At 42.0% G+C, this 15,063-nt stretch overlaps 1 protein-coding gene across 1 annotated transcript in view; it reads right to left on the reverse strand.

Annotated features, from left to right (window-relative positions):
• Positions 1–10,024: 10,024 nt before the first annotated feature.
• LOC119168450 (uncharacterized) overlaps positions 10,025–15,063 on the reverse strand; it is a 32,502-nt gene continuing 27,463 nt past the window's right edge. The window contains exons 12-14 of the mRNA XM_075884674.1: positions 13,232–13,323; positions 10,512–10,700; positions 10,025–10,309 (exon numbers count right to left, since the gene is read on the reverse strand). Of these exons, the coding sequence (XP_075740789.1) occupies positions 10,249–10,309; positions 10,512–10,700; positions 13,232–13,323 (342 nt within the window). The 3' untranslated portion in view covers positions 10,025–10,248. The remainder of the gene's footprint in view (positions 10,310–10,511; positions 10,701–13,231; positions 13,324–15,063) is intronic.

A 15,063-nucleotide genomic window follows, 5' to 3' on the forward strand; every position in this document is an offset into this window, starting at 1 on the left:
GCCCCACCGCGGTAGTCTAGTGGCTAAGGTACTCGGCTGCTGACCCGCAGGTCACGGGTTCGAATCCCGGCTGCGGCGGCTGCATTTCCGGTGAAGGCGGAAATGTTGTAGGCTCGTGTGCTCAGATTTGGGTGCACGTTAAAGAACCCCAGGTAATCGAAATTTCTGGAGCCCTCCACTACGGCGTTTCTCATAATCATATGGTGGTTTTGGGACGTTAAACCCCACATATCCATCATATCAATTCTTTTCTTATATTTCTAACTTCCCTTTGCTTTCGATGCAATCTTCCTTTCTACAAACTTTACTCTCCCTTTTCATTCCTCCTCGCCCTCAATATCGCATCACACACTCACTCCCATTTCACACACCCCTGCTCTCACTATACTATACAAGACTTTGATTTGGAAGCATGCCTATATAGCAGAGTAATCAAGATACTCTTCTTATCGTGGATACATTGGTTCAAAATCTCGCCTCTTTTAAAGTTTTTTTTACCAAGAATTTCTCTCTTTCTCTCTGTGCCTGTTCTCTCACCCATAAGAATTATCAGAATCATGCACCAAAGAAAATTTGTGCGCTTGTTCTGTTAGCAAAGCAGACGGTGAAGACAGAGTGTACCTGTTCACAATGGTGATGATAGTCTTTTTTTCTCAATTGCAGACAGACACTGAACTTTCAACGCTTCCCCGATTAACATTTTAAACCTCCTTTCATAAAATCAATTGCGATCTTCTGCACGTCACAAAATAAAGCACTAAAAATTAAGGAAGGAGCACAAGAAGATTAACAAATAAATACCCACCCACTCACACCTTGATATAACAAATTCCAATATATAATGAACTACCAGTTATAATGAAGTGACCAATAGATTTGCCATTGTGTCATGGATAATTGTTTATAATGAATTTTTGAATACAACAAAGTATTTTTGTGGCAGATGCGAGTTCCTTATAATGAGGCTTGAGTGTATTATGCATGAAAGATAACTTACCCAGTGTGCACCAATCTGTGCATTGTAGGCACATTGCAATACGAAGTTGGTAATGAGAAAACAGACAGGGTGAGGTTTTTGCAGTTTGTATTTTATGAGCCTAAAATACTTATTGCGTAACAAGCAAAAAAACAGACAAAACACATCATACAAAACTTCTTCATACAAGCTAAAAAAATACTTTGTGCATCACATGGAACCTACACAAAATACACTGTGTGTTAACGATCACAATGATACGCAGCACCATTCACAGGGACATTTGCAGTTGGGAGAATTCGTAATAATACTGCACTGCAGAATAAGCCTTTGAATGAAGTGCTTTCCTTGAGCGGAGTGTCTACAAAAACAGCTGGTACAGAAAAATAAACAAAAAAACTAAACCCCATTAGTCCTGAGAACACACATTGGAACACATTCATCCATTTCATAATTGATAAAAGGTAGACAGAACAGGTTAGTGTGGTAGTGTGAGGCATTTCTTGGTAGCAGACATGGTCACAGTTGAGAATCATTACAGTAGATGCATGTGTGGCTGCTTGTAATCGAAACGGTGCGGGATATCGCCACAACAGCGCAGAAAACACCTCTCGAGGTGTTGCTTGGTATAAACAAAAAGAGGCATCTTTTTTTGGAGTTGTGAACACACCAATGTTGCTGAGAACATCGGCCACAAATTTAGTTGATGCGAGGAATTGTCAAGGCACGTCAATGAAAAGCATATGCACATGCAGACGGTATTTGTTAAATCAAAAGAAAGCATTTACGATTGCTGCTTGACACTTGAATGCTGACGAAATACAGGAAACGCTACCTTGGGGCAGCCATTCATACCTATTTGAATACTTACACTTGTCACAATTTAAAAAGGAGAAGCCTAATTCTAGAGACAGGTGGTAATAAATTTGTAGTTTGTGTCATCAATTATAATTGCATAAGTATTTATGAAATATTGCAGTTATGCTAAACCCAACGCATCATGTTTGGTACACTATAACTACCCACCGGTGTAGCAAATATATATAAGGTGCCGCAATTCAAAGCCCAAATTTTCAGTTACCCCTTTAATGCCTGACTTATGCAACTGCCAAAAAAATTGAAATTGTTTTCATTTTCCCACTTTAAATAGCAACCTTTAATTAATTCCACAGTTACATTATCTAAAGTGCACCTTTAATGAGTACTTTTAGGTATGTGGCCAATTCTCCACACGCCACAAAAGTGAAGACCTTGCAATGAAAAACGCATTTCAGAACTACGCAAAATGTCATGTGCGACGTCTTGAGTGCGTACACACCAAATAAACAAAATTATTGAATATAAAACTTTCGTCAGCCAGGCGAGAAAGAACAATGAAGTGAGCACTCTTGCACATGCTTCACGCTCTCCACCATCAACTACAAAACAATTAGTTCTAGCATAAAATAAATTACACAAGCCAGCGCTAGATTTTTATGGTGAAAGCTACTTTCCTCGTGAGTACTTGACAACCGACATTAAAGGTGGCTCGCATTCCCTGACTTGCTTGCTCGCAGTTTTTTTTTTTTTTTGGTATGTCGCAAATTCGCTACCTAAGGCAGTAAAGGGTTCATATGATTGCATACTTTTCCCTACGGGAGCTTTGAAAATGCTTCATTTCTCATGAAAGTGGCACAATGTGGCTACTTCCATGGTTAACACACATTTTGCCTGCTTTTACAGGCTTTCGCATGCTGTTCACGCAGACCCCTTTGATGATGTTCATCTTTAGCTCTAGTCTGAATGCTCACATATTTATGAAAAAGGCTCCAGCGATTTTCCAACGAAGCTTTACATTTACAGCAGCACATTTACATTCAGACTTGGAGCAGTGACCTGCTGCCTGCCAGAGAAGTGCTATGGTATTGGTAGTCCTAAAAGTGTAATCATGGCAAAAAATACTTTCTGATTGAAGGCACAACAGTGAGGGAGCAGAAAAGATTTTTCGAAACCTCGCTTCAAGCAAGTAGGGCTGTGGAGGGAGAAAAGCAAAGGCAAGACCGACGGCTGTCCTCACAAAAACTACCAACTCGAGCAGCGAGCACTGCAACTTTCACAATCAAGGCCACTCCCTCGTACTCTTTTCATCACCCTAACCATGACACCTCGTAAATGCAGAACTGCACCGTCATGTGGACATCGAGGAACAAGCTTCTAAGTTCTTTCTCACAACCTGCAGATTGTGAGGAAGATAACACCCCCTCAGCAGGAAATGCACGTAAAATATGTGACCGACGTTGCAGCACTTAGACATCATCGTTCGAGGACGACAGCCTTGCGACGTTTGCCATGAAGTACACCACAATCACTTATTATTGCTGAATAAGTCAGCCTATGAGCACCTACGAGCTTTAAAACTTGTTTTTGTTAGCAACTAGCACCCGCACAAAATCTGTCACCGGGACGGCATGTAGATAACGTACACATTTAAGTTATTGCCATTGGAAAGGTGCGAAACACCAGCAGGCACCAACAGTCGTAGTAGATTAAAACTTTCGAGCATTCAAAGGCACGGTGCCGTTTTACAGTGAAACACCTAGACAGCCGTCTGGAAAGACAGCGAGCCGCTGCCGGCACTGGTGCGATGACACTTTGCCAACGTGGGCAGAGCTTTGGTGGCACGAGGGTCGCAAAAGGCACAACGCCGGATGCATCAGCTGTATGTATTACTAGATACACAATAAACTGGCAAGCGTGATTTCTGTGGCAAGAGATATGTTAAGGTGAACACACACTATCAGCCTGCTTGACTCTGGACACTGCCTCAGGTGCCACTTTCAAATACCATACACAATGTGCAGCAGAGCTCAATCGTCAAAACAAAAAGGCTTCCAGCATCAAGGTACACATTATGCTTAAGTGCTACTTAAGAACAATATGAACAAATCTGTGCTTCAAAAACTTGTAGAATGCAGCACCGCTGAACAGCCGTACCATCATCATAACATCAAGTCATGTTTTATACATGCTACGCATAATCACACTGTGATTGGTATGCCAATGTGGAGTACAGTTTCAAAATGTATGCTTGGAAATCAAGATAAATAAGTGTTACAAAGATAGGTGAATAGAAAGGCAACAACGTGTCCAAGTTGTTTACAACTTGTTCAGATTCAAGTTCACGATGACATAAGCTCGCTTAACCAAGGCAAGGCCACTATGGAAAGAATATAATGGAACATAAAAGAATGCCAAAGCAGCTGCTGTGCAACATTGTTAACTGAGCTGAAAACCCACTAAAATTATTGTCTGTGATTGGTCAGTGAGGTCAACACTTTTCATTTGCCAAGTCGCCAGCATACTGCAGAAGCTCTAAGAAACAATCAGTCTACATTAGGCTTCACAATGGTCACATTTTTAACACTAAAACAGTGTTGATTATGACTTGGTCCCAGGGTAAGCGATGACTGCAACAAATTTTCCTTCTACAGCACTACCAAGGGCACAACGTTTCTTCTCATGGCAAACCTTTGAAAGCACAACAATGCTACTAAAGCTGCGTTGTCGTTTACGGCAGCTACCATGTTTACCTACATTTCTGATGTCCACAACAAGATCCTAGGCCGTTCACTTGCACGTTCCGAAGCAGGGGAAAAGCGCGAAGGTGACAACAAACACACTTCACATTCCCATCGCCTTCTCACCCCTACTGTGTCATGAAATCACGACTGTGCATAAAAATATGCATGAAAAAGGAAAGAGATAAACTAAAGCACCTCACAGAACCACAATATCAAGGTGGTCACAAATAAATAAACATCTACACATATGAGAAGACGAAAAATCAGACAACTCAATGTGTGTACCCCCGAGAATGAAATATCGTGGACCAATGAAGCCGCGTGAAGAATGAACATAAACATGCTCAATCACACAGCATCATGGCCTGCGCACACGCGTCTAAGTGTACCCACACACATACAGCCTGCAATTCCAAGTTACTAAATTCATCTCTTGTAGTTAACGCACAGTTAGGATGGTGCCAGCAGCTATAATCCCCTCAGCATTAGCACCTTACATTTAAACATAAAAGGAAGTAGTGATAATGTCGACAATGGCCATATTGCACATCGTTAGTTCATCTTGTTTTGTTTTTAAAGCGTAAAAACTGTCATGCACTTCCGAAAGCTGCTGTTGTCACGTACAAAAATGTAAAATGTGGAATTCAATAGCACGCCAAATTGCTTTCCAACCATGGCTGTCATTCAGCTCACGAGATGCGACTCGTGATGGTTTAGTAAAGTTAGCCCCCACAATTGCACACTGAGGAGGCCAGTTCTTTAAATCATTGTATTTACTCAACCGTGACACATTTTTCTTAAAAATTTCGTAGCTTGAAGTGGACCCTGATGCACCAACTGCACACAAGTCAATGAAATACTGAGATGCACTCTCTATGTTTGGGCGCAAACCCCCAGTTTTAGTGGCTCTGCAATATATACCGGCAGTATTTGCACAGGCGTCCAAATCCAAATAAGTCATACAGTTTTTGTTTGGGTACTATAGTTTGAGCAGTGCTCCAGATGCGTAGGTGGTTTCATTGGCGTACAGTAATGAGACTGACCAGGAATTTATGTTCCTTCTTTTCGGAGTACGGGCTACACGCCCCACCGAGTATGATGACTGCCTCTCGCAGAAAGTCATCTCGACAGAAATAAAGCTCAGAAATTGTTTAGCTGCTGGGCAACTTAATACTAGCGACGAATCAGAGATCGGTGGGTGGTGAAAACGGCAGGCATTCGATCGTTGACAAAAATGGGTGAAGCGATCTCACTGTCTGAAAAGTGCACTTTTCTGGCTGTGATATTGCACTAATATGCGTAGTATAATTTTACCTGGCAGGGCCTTGTGTTTAACCAACATAGATATATTCTTTTTTACAGGCTGAAAAGTCGCCCCTTGCATTACGATTGCGGATGCATCATAATCGAGTAAACACAGTAGGTCCATATCGTAAAAAAATATTTGAGTGAAAAATATTGCAACGAGATTCAATGTGCAGGTATATTTTTTACTTGTTCTTCATCTTTAAAGGTGTTTCACACCTAATGGAGTTGCCCAATGCACCACAGGCGGTACCATCAGTTTGGTTAGTCGCTAACTAAGCACAAATAAATGTTGGTGCTAACCTCACAACCCTCGAGGCTTGAGCTGTACATCCCGTAGCACACCATATCAAGACTGTCAAAAACAACTGAATTAATTCATTTCCTATGATCATAAAAAGATATAGATATCTCCTAGATTTTCCAGATAGAAATGTGTATTATAATAACTATTTGAATTGTACTGATAGATACAAAATCAATGCAGACACCAAAATGGAAAAGACAAAGTGTAAAACATTGTGCATTGTTTCTTTCTGGAAACATTTTCCAATCTGAAGATGCGTAAGCCAGTATAATCCATTAACTTCGGAGCTTTTGTGAAACTCGGAGCTTGGAAAGCTTTTCTTCCTCGCAACTTCAGTGGTCCACCAACATTTCCTTCCTAACAGTGTGCACACACAGCAAGCACATGTCCTACGCTTGCTGGGATTGCATTACGTGCTTAAGTGCTTAACCAGCGCACCGGCTGCGCGACCTTTCTTATTGCACATGGGAGTCTACAGAAGGGCAAGGGCGGCCCAGCCGCCGTGCTTTGTACTATTCACAAGTGGTGAGTATGTTACCTGAGCTCTTGTGCACTAAATCACCGAAGAAGAGGGTGGGGGATGTCATTACCATAATTAATAATTTATACATAGAAAAGCCACGTCATAAAATGTCTCTACATCAACAAAAGAACATTTTCGATCAGCAGGCGGCCGGAAAGATGAATGCAGTGTGGATGATATTATCAAGTTTGTTCCCCATCACATGCAGCAGCTAAGAGGGTGCTGAGAGCATGGCAGGAAATCGGCTGTCACATCAACACTTGAAGCAATTGGCAGGAAATACACTCAAACCTCGTTATAATGTAACGGGATATAATGAAATAATGGATATAACAATGTAAAGAAAATTCCCCTTGAAAGCTCCATTGAGAACCATGCATTTTAATCCTCACTGAAGTAAAATTGACCGGTAAATGAATATAACAAACTAAATTAGTCTATCAAATAGTCTATTAAAAAAAACGACTGTTGCGTGTAAGGTATATCGTTTTCTGTGGAGTTTGACGCTCGTTCGGCGCGGCTCTTTCAAAACTCCTGCGCCAACCTTACAGCTATGCCACGCGCGGCCGAGAGAGCTGTCTTTCTCACACAGCCAGCGGAGAGGATTGAGGAAGCGCTCAGCGGGTCACATGACTGAGAAGCGGCGCCGCGGTGCAAAGCGATATCCCTCTCATTTAAAAACACACGATGGGGAAGCTTCAAAAGACATCCGTCATTCATTGAAGTAATCGGTGATGCGCGTCTGCACACGTTTGCCTTGCAAAAAGTCAGTCAATTGATTTCGCACACAATTTGCAAAGCATAGTAGCGCGAGGCTAACTAAGTCCAGGGCCAACACTCTATAAAGACGACGGCAACGACTGCGTCTCCACTGCTACCCTGATTGATATGCGAGGTTTAACGTGCCAAAAACCACCACATGATTATGAGAGACACCGTAGTGGAAGGCTCCGGGAATTTAGACCACCTGGGTTTCTTTAATGTGCACCCAGATCTGAGCACACGGGCCTACAACATTTTCGCCTCCATTGAAAATGCAACCGCCGCAGCCGGAATTATATTCCGCAACATGCAAGTCAGCAGCTAAGTACCTTCGCCACTAGACCACCGCGGCGGGGTTTTGCTGCTACCCTCTGCACCGAGAAAGGACGAGCGTCTCCACCTGGAGAGAAGCAGATCAGCATTAGAGAAAGAGTCTACTCTCTGCGACAGCTTTCTTGTTTTTGTTTTTTTCCTCTCTCTCTCCGTGCATGGCCTTGAAAGGAGAAGGGTCTCAACGTGCAGAGACGAAAAAAGGAGAAGCATGGCACAGGCGCATTGCAGATCGGCGTTTGAGAGAGAGCAAACAATTCGCCAGTCTTTTCTTTCCTTTTCTTCCTTTCCTTCTTTGCGCACAGAGTTGAGAGGTGCCGCCACGGGATTGGACATGGTGCTGAGAGCGTTTTCGGAGTGCGGTACGCTCGAATTAACTGACGGGTGCTTGCACGTTCGAATTACAGGGCGTTTTCGCCCATTGGAATACACGTAACTTTGACGGGTCCACAGCGTGAGTTCGAATGAACCAGAAGTTCGAATTAAGCGTGTTCGAATTAATGAGATTCAACTGTGTTTATTTTTCGTCGCACGCATGGTTGTGTAGCGGTACATCGGGCTGCGAGGCGGTTTCCTTCTTTGCATGCTTATAGGTGAGCGCCCATCTGAGCATACATTGCCACAAACTGTTATAATCGATATAACGAAATAATGTATGCAACGAAATAATTGTGGCTTCCCTTCAACTTTGTTATAACGAGGTTTAAGTGTAGTATAATAATAAGCAAGAAACATTAGTCCTGTAGAAGTGAACAGCTGAAACATGTAAGAAAACCTGTAATGAAGTGAAGAGAGTTCTACCACAAGATGGACAGAAGTGCTAGACTCAAGCGTCCTGTAACATAACTGCTTTTTACTCATTCCATGGACATTAACACATGTTTGTTCTACACTCGAGTTTATGGAGACTTTCTTCACTTCGTCAAATGCTTACATTGTTGCATGCATTTTCACTTGCAATTTGCAGTGAGTTTTCTCAAGGGCTGTTTTTGTACAATAATACAATAAGCATACTACACATTAGTGCATGCAACTGGCCTATCACTTGTCAGAGAGCTGCAGAACATGTAAACACTGTTGCTTTGTCTGTCCAACTTCCCTGTGCTTCCTGAAGTTAGTTGAGGCTGCTCTGCACTCGGTGTTCAGTTGAAATGTGCAAAATTTGCACACTGCCATTCCTCTTAAGAAGTGCACACATTGTGCAGACAATGTGCAGAGCATTAAATGCACTTGCCAAGAAAAGGCATTCCAGTTGAACTCTTTTTGTGTCACAACACACAACTGACACTGACTGCACTGACTGACTTATGAGGAATCAGTTCAGGAAGAGTGTTGCAAACAACCCCTCTCCGCTCCACAGCAACCACAAGATTTATGTGCAACAATACCTGATGTAACCAATGAGTTACATTATTGGGTCAAACTAACTCTTCGTGCTAACTAAATTTAGGTGCTGGTTTAAACTAAATTCTATGCTATAGGCCCAATAGGCACCAGCTGACGAGTAATCCATTTTATGGGCAGAGTAAACCAGTCAATACTGCAGGTTAGGCTTAGCTAAGCCTAACAAAAGGCCTATTTGATCAGCAACCTGCAAGGAATTTTTCTTTCATGTTACATAAGGAACTGTTTCATGTATCTGGATTCTCAGCATAGGAGGTGAGGTCTAGCAAGCTATGAAGGACAATGCAACAATGCTGTCTCTTTTGGCCAACACTTCTAGGCAATGCGGGCCAGCCGGTAGCAATAATTATTTTTTAGTCTAGTGAACATACCAATTGCAAAACTTCGAAGAACTCAGTCAATCATCTTTCCAATATCAATTCCTTTTTTACAGCACTTCTTTCCAATAAAGAATATCATAATGAGCAAGAAATCTGTAGACTGCAACAGCTCAAAGCAAATTCAAGGAGCAGGCCTCACAGGCAAGCATCGCTTTAATCAAGCTGAATTACCACAGGAATCTTTTCCTCCCACCATTCCCTTTCCTCTTCAAACATTCCAGCTTTACAATAATGTCTCATAGGGACTTGTTCCCCTTAAACAATATCGGTGTTAATTGGAGAGGAGAGTAGGCTTCTATAGTTACAGTACATATGTATTGCTCTAAGTGTGCAAGGCACCTGAAGATAGTGAAAAATTTTGGCAGTGAATAATCAGCAAAATAAGTGCAGAATGTCTGTAACTTCTGATTGTACATTTAACAAATATAGCACACTGGAGAATACTAACCAACAGAGTTTCAAAAAAGAAAAATAATGCACTCTGCTTTACTTTTAATAACCTCTATGCAACAACCACTACACTTTAGAGTATCTGTTACAAATAAAATCTGTGGAAACACAGGCTAGCTGTGTACCAGGAAACAAAAAGAAAGAACAATTTGCTTGGAATGTTGACCTTTCCCCAGTGCCTACAAAGCTGTCTTTCAAGGGGTGAATGCTGCAACGGTAGAAAGCACCATTAGTCACATGATTCAACGTCGTCAGAAGCTGTTGTTCAGCCCAATGAGGCGTTTCTGGAAGCCGTTCACCAGTTCTTCCAACCTGTAAAGATACAAAGGAACGCAAAACTAAGCGTACCGCACTTATAAAGACGTACTGTTCTTGAGAGGCACTTTTACGGTGCTGCCCTAGGAGGATCCTATAGCAAGAACTTTTAGCAAATGCAAACTGATAGAAAGCCGCAACGGTAGGTTTGTTTAACTCAAGGCACAACGTAAGTAGGAAACAGAACAGCAGTCGTCACCTCTGACATTTCATCTCGGCATTTTGCCGTGACGCAGCCTCTTCGTCGAGACGTTGGCTGATCCGGCTGACTTCCTCTTTGAGCTCCTGCAAGCATGAGCTTGCAGCCAGATCGATGCCGTCTTGAACCCCAATAAAGTCTGTTTGCGCTTCCGTTGATATCTTCACTCCATCAGCGGTGCCTCGATCGCTGCGTAAAGAATAAGAGTAAAGATGAAGGTCCAAAAACAGAGAGAGGTGTAACTAGCGCTTAGAAAAAAAAAAGGCATGTTCCTTATGATATGGTAAATTCGAGTTCACGTACAATAGATATGAGCATAGGTGCGTGCAGAGTTCTTCAGTAAAGGCCGAGAAGGAATTGAGGTGGGGGGGAGCAAGTCTTACAGTAGCCCCCCACCACTTTTGTAGTCGAGTCCAAAAGAAAAACAAAAAGAAACAGGGAGCTCTGCAATGGATGCATAAGTGAATATGAGGCAATGAAGTGCATCTTACAAAAGGCTGTGACTGGCCCCCACTCTTCGGGGAATATTTGTTGAGCAAAAAATGGGAAAAGTTTTTTTAAAAGCAAGCAACGTTGAGTGCCCTTGATTGCCCTTATCATCTCAAAGCATGCGAGGCCGTAATACTGCGCACTAAAATGTAATGCAAAACGATATGTCAGGGTAAAGATATGAGAGAGAATTTGAACACACCATTAGTTATGTATTATATATACATCGATTGGTATATCATGTATTATGAAGATAAATAAATCATTTTTATCACAAACCAACTAGCCTGCACAATATTTCTTTTTATTTGAAACAAGGCAAGCACAAATGTCATAATTCTTAGTCCAAATAGAAGTGGAAGAAACTTTGAATAGTAGCAGGATTTGACTTTGGGCAGAATGCAAATAAACCAGTAAAATATGTGACGTTGTAAAAAATAATATACTTAGAGCACAAAAGCCAGAAAAAAAATATTTTACTAAACAAATGCTGAATTAATGTGAGGTTAACGTGTTCCTTTAGAGGGGGACATAGCAATGAGGATTATTACTATTTACGCAGATGAAATGACGACATATGGCATGCAGATGTGATTTGTTGTGGTGACATCATAAAAAATGGTTCTGAGCTATCTAATATTGTTCTTGAATTACACAACACTTAGTAGGCTATCATTGTCACCCCAAAATTAAATAATCAGTTCGACATAATGGCTATCATTGTCACCCCACAATTAAATAATCAGTTCGAAATAAATTCGCCAAGATTTTTGCATAATGATAATCACGAGGGCCCATCTTGTGCCATAACGCTATCGGTTTATTTTTTAATATTCAAACAGGCACACCAAAATTTTTTTTGAAAAGTCCTGTACATACTGTTTTGTTAACATATTTTACAAAAAGTCAATTATAAAAATCTGTATGATATGCAATAGAAATGGTAAATTTGGTCAAAATGTTCAGTTTTTTGTTTTATTTACTTTTTTTGCCATTTTGAGACCATGTTTTATGCCATGGCGAATATTAGACCAAAATAAGTAGTAGAAGTTCAGAAAAAAAAAAGCGTTCTAGTAGTGTGTTGTTATAAAGAACTATGGCAAAATTGAGCTTTAGAACATGCAAATCTGCAGCTTTCCCTCAGCACAGTGCCACCATATTTGCATCATCGTAAAGAGCACAGATCGGCGCTCAAAATAGCCACAGAGCTGCGTTTCTACAATAGAACATAAAGCCAGCTTCCTTCTGAGTTCAATTTTCTTAGAATTTAACTCCATTTTCTCTGAGCTCTATTTTTTTGTACCATAACGTTATCAGTTTATTTTTTAATATTCAAACAGGCACACCAAAAGTTTTTTTGAAAAGTCCTGTACATACTGTCTTGTTAAAATATTTTACAAAAAGTCAATTATAAAAACCTGTATGACATGAACTCAATGGGACAGCATTACGGCACCCACAATTGTCTCAGGATCTAAGTGAAGAAAACAGAATGACTATATCTTCGTTTATTGTGAAATGGCACGGGGATGATTGACAGCAGCTGCTCAAAAAAGTTAAAGCGGAAAAAATGGAGCTCAGAGAAAATAGAGTTAGATTCTAAGAAAATTGAACTCTGAAGGAAGCTGGCTTTATGTTCTATTGTAGAAATGCAGCTCTGTGGCTATTTTGAGCGCCGATCTGTGCTCTTTACGATGATGCAAATACGATGGCACTGTGCTGAGGGAAAGCTGCAGATTTGCATGTTCTAAAGCTCAATTTTGCCATAGTTCTTTATAACAACACACTACTAGAACGCTTTTTTTTTTCTGAACTTCTACTACTTATTTTGGTCTAATATTCGCCATGGCATAAAACATGGTCTCAAAATGGCAAAAAAAAGTAAATAAAATGAAAAACTGAACATTTTGACCAAATTTACCATTTCTGTTGCCACGTCCCCCCTTATCACTGAAGTGAGGCTTTGCGGCGGTGCAGATTTTTCCTGGATAGGTGCACTCACAGCACAGCACGCCTTCACTGCACTGAAACCATGTTTACAAAAACTTGCATACAGCTTTCTCCATGTCTATTTGTTCACTTCAAATACTTCAATACTTGGAACTTATATTTGTGTCGAAGTTAATTTGAATACTGTAATATTCGCTTGAACATTCCAAGTTGTCAAACATTCTCACAGGCCTACTCTACAGACAATGCAACGTGAGTGAGGCAACCCTCCCGCTGCATACCCGTTATTTCCTTGTGCAGCGAGGCTCTCTTGGAGCTCGTGAAGCCGGCCGAGCGCAGCGTTTCTCTCGTTGGTCGCCTGCTGCACAGCATCCTGCAAAAGAAAAAAGGTTAACTAACCAATAGTGTCTCGTTCCTTGTCCAGGACTGAAAGAGCACCACAAAAGAAATAAGCTGACTATATGCAAAAGTGACGTTATGCCCTCCAATGGTTGAAATCTTCAGCTCTGGAGTAATGAATGTACAGTGCCTACCATTTTATGTTCCAGATCGCAATAACAATATGTCAGTGATGACAGTGTCTATTACAGAGCAAACAACTTGTTGAAATTCTAGCTGCGATTAGGAAAAAAACAGAGAGAAAAACTACAGAAGGACTTGTTCCTGGGCTAGTTTGTGCTAGCTAATTATCGTGATGTAGCGCACAAAGACAAAACAGATACACAGAAGCACACACCACATGTGCAGCTAACAACTTCAATTAAAAATGCATGACACGCAGAATATATGTGCTGGTACTAACGTAATTACTCGAATCTAACGCGCACCTTTTTTCCGGTTAAGCGAGTTCATAAATCGCATGCGCATTGGAATCGAGTACGAAAAAAACAATGAATACGGTCAATCTATTGCCTTCGGCATTTCCAAAATGGCCGCCCCCTACGTACGTCGGCATGGCGCGTCGGCCATTTCTGCCTATGTGTTTCCCATGTGTGGCACTTCGTATGTGTGCTGAGGAGTTCGTCATCTTGTAGTGCATTAGCCATGACGGCATGGAAGGGCCGACTCCAAAAACTCGAGTGCACCACGATGCCACTTTTAAAAGAAAAGTCATCGCGTGTGCAGAAACGGACGGAAATCGGGCCGCATCGCGGTCGTTCGGAGTTCTCGAAACGTGCGTGCGGGACTGGCGGAAACAAAGGCAGGAGATTGTCGACAGCAAAGCTTCACGCAAAGGCTTCAGTGGACCACAGCAGGGCCGGTTTCCGCAAATTGAAGAGCTGCGCGGCGAGTATGTGCTTGAGCAGCGAGCGGCACAGCGGCCCGTGACGACAGAACTGCTCCAAGTGCGGGCCATGCAGTTAGCCTTAGAAAAAGGTCTAATGCGGAGCCAGTTTAAAGCGAGCAGATGCTGGCTAACTAACTTTATGAAGAGGAAAGGCTTTTCCCTCCCAAGGCGAACGGGCATATGCGAAAAGTTTCCAGAGGAGTACGATGAAAAGCTTCACAGTTTTCAGAGGTTCGTCCTGAACTTGCGGCACAACAACGGCTACCTGCTTGGGCAAATCAAGAATGCCGATCAGACGCCTCTTTACTTCGACATGCCTGGCACCACAGCCGTCGAGAAGATGGGGGCGAAGCAAGTTCGCGTGCTGACATCGGTCCACGGTAAAACTACAGTGACGGCAATGCTGTGTTATGCGTCAGATGGGCAAAAGCTTCCCCCATACCTCATAGTTAAATAGAAGACGCTCCCGAAAGGAGTCGTTTTTTCGAGTGGTGTGATCGTGCGGGTCAACGAGAAAAATGGGTGCGCGTCGCAATCAATGTCTTACTTTTTTTTTTTTCGTCATTGCAACCGGGTGGCCGTTACAATCGAGGGCGCAGCAGAATCGAGTAAATACGATAACGCGCAGGCGCAGAAGCAACATCTGGAAGGCTACAGGCCGGCTAGGCAAAGATTATATTACACATCAACAGTACGACTGCAAAAAAATTCCTGTTTCGTGGCAAACAAGACAAGACAATAGTCACGACATCTGTTCAACAGTTGAGGTGACACAGCAAGACCCTGTTAATAGACACCCGCGGTGGTAGCTTGGCATGTAAGGTG

This window comes from Rhipicephalus microplus, unplaced genomic scaffold (assembly GCF_043290135.1).
Source record: "Rhipicephalus microplus isolate Deutch F79 unplaced genomic scaffold, USDA_Rmic scaffold_42, whole genome shotgun sequence".
Lineage (NCBI taxonomy): Eukaryota > Metazoa > Arthropoda > Arachnida > Ixodida > Ixodidae > Rhipicephalus > Rhipicephalus microplus.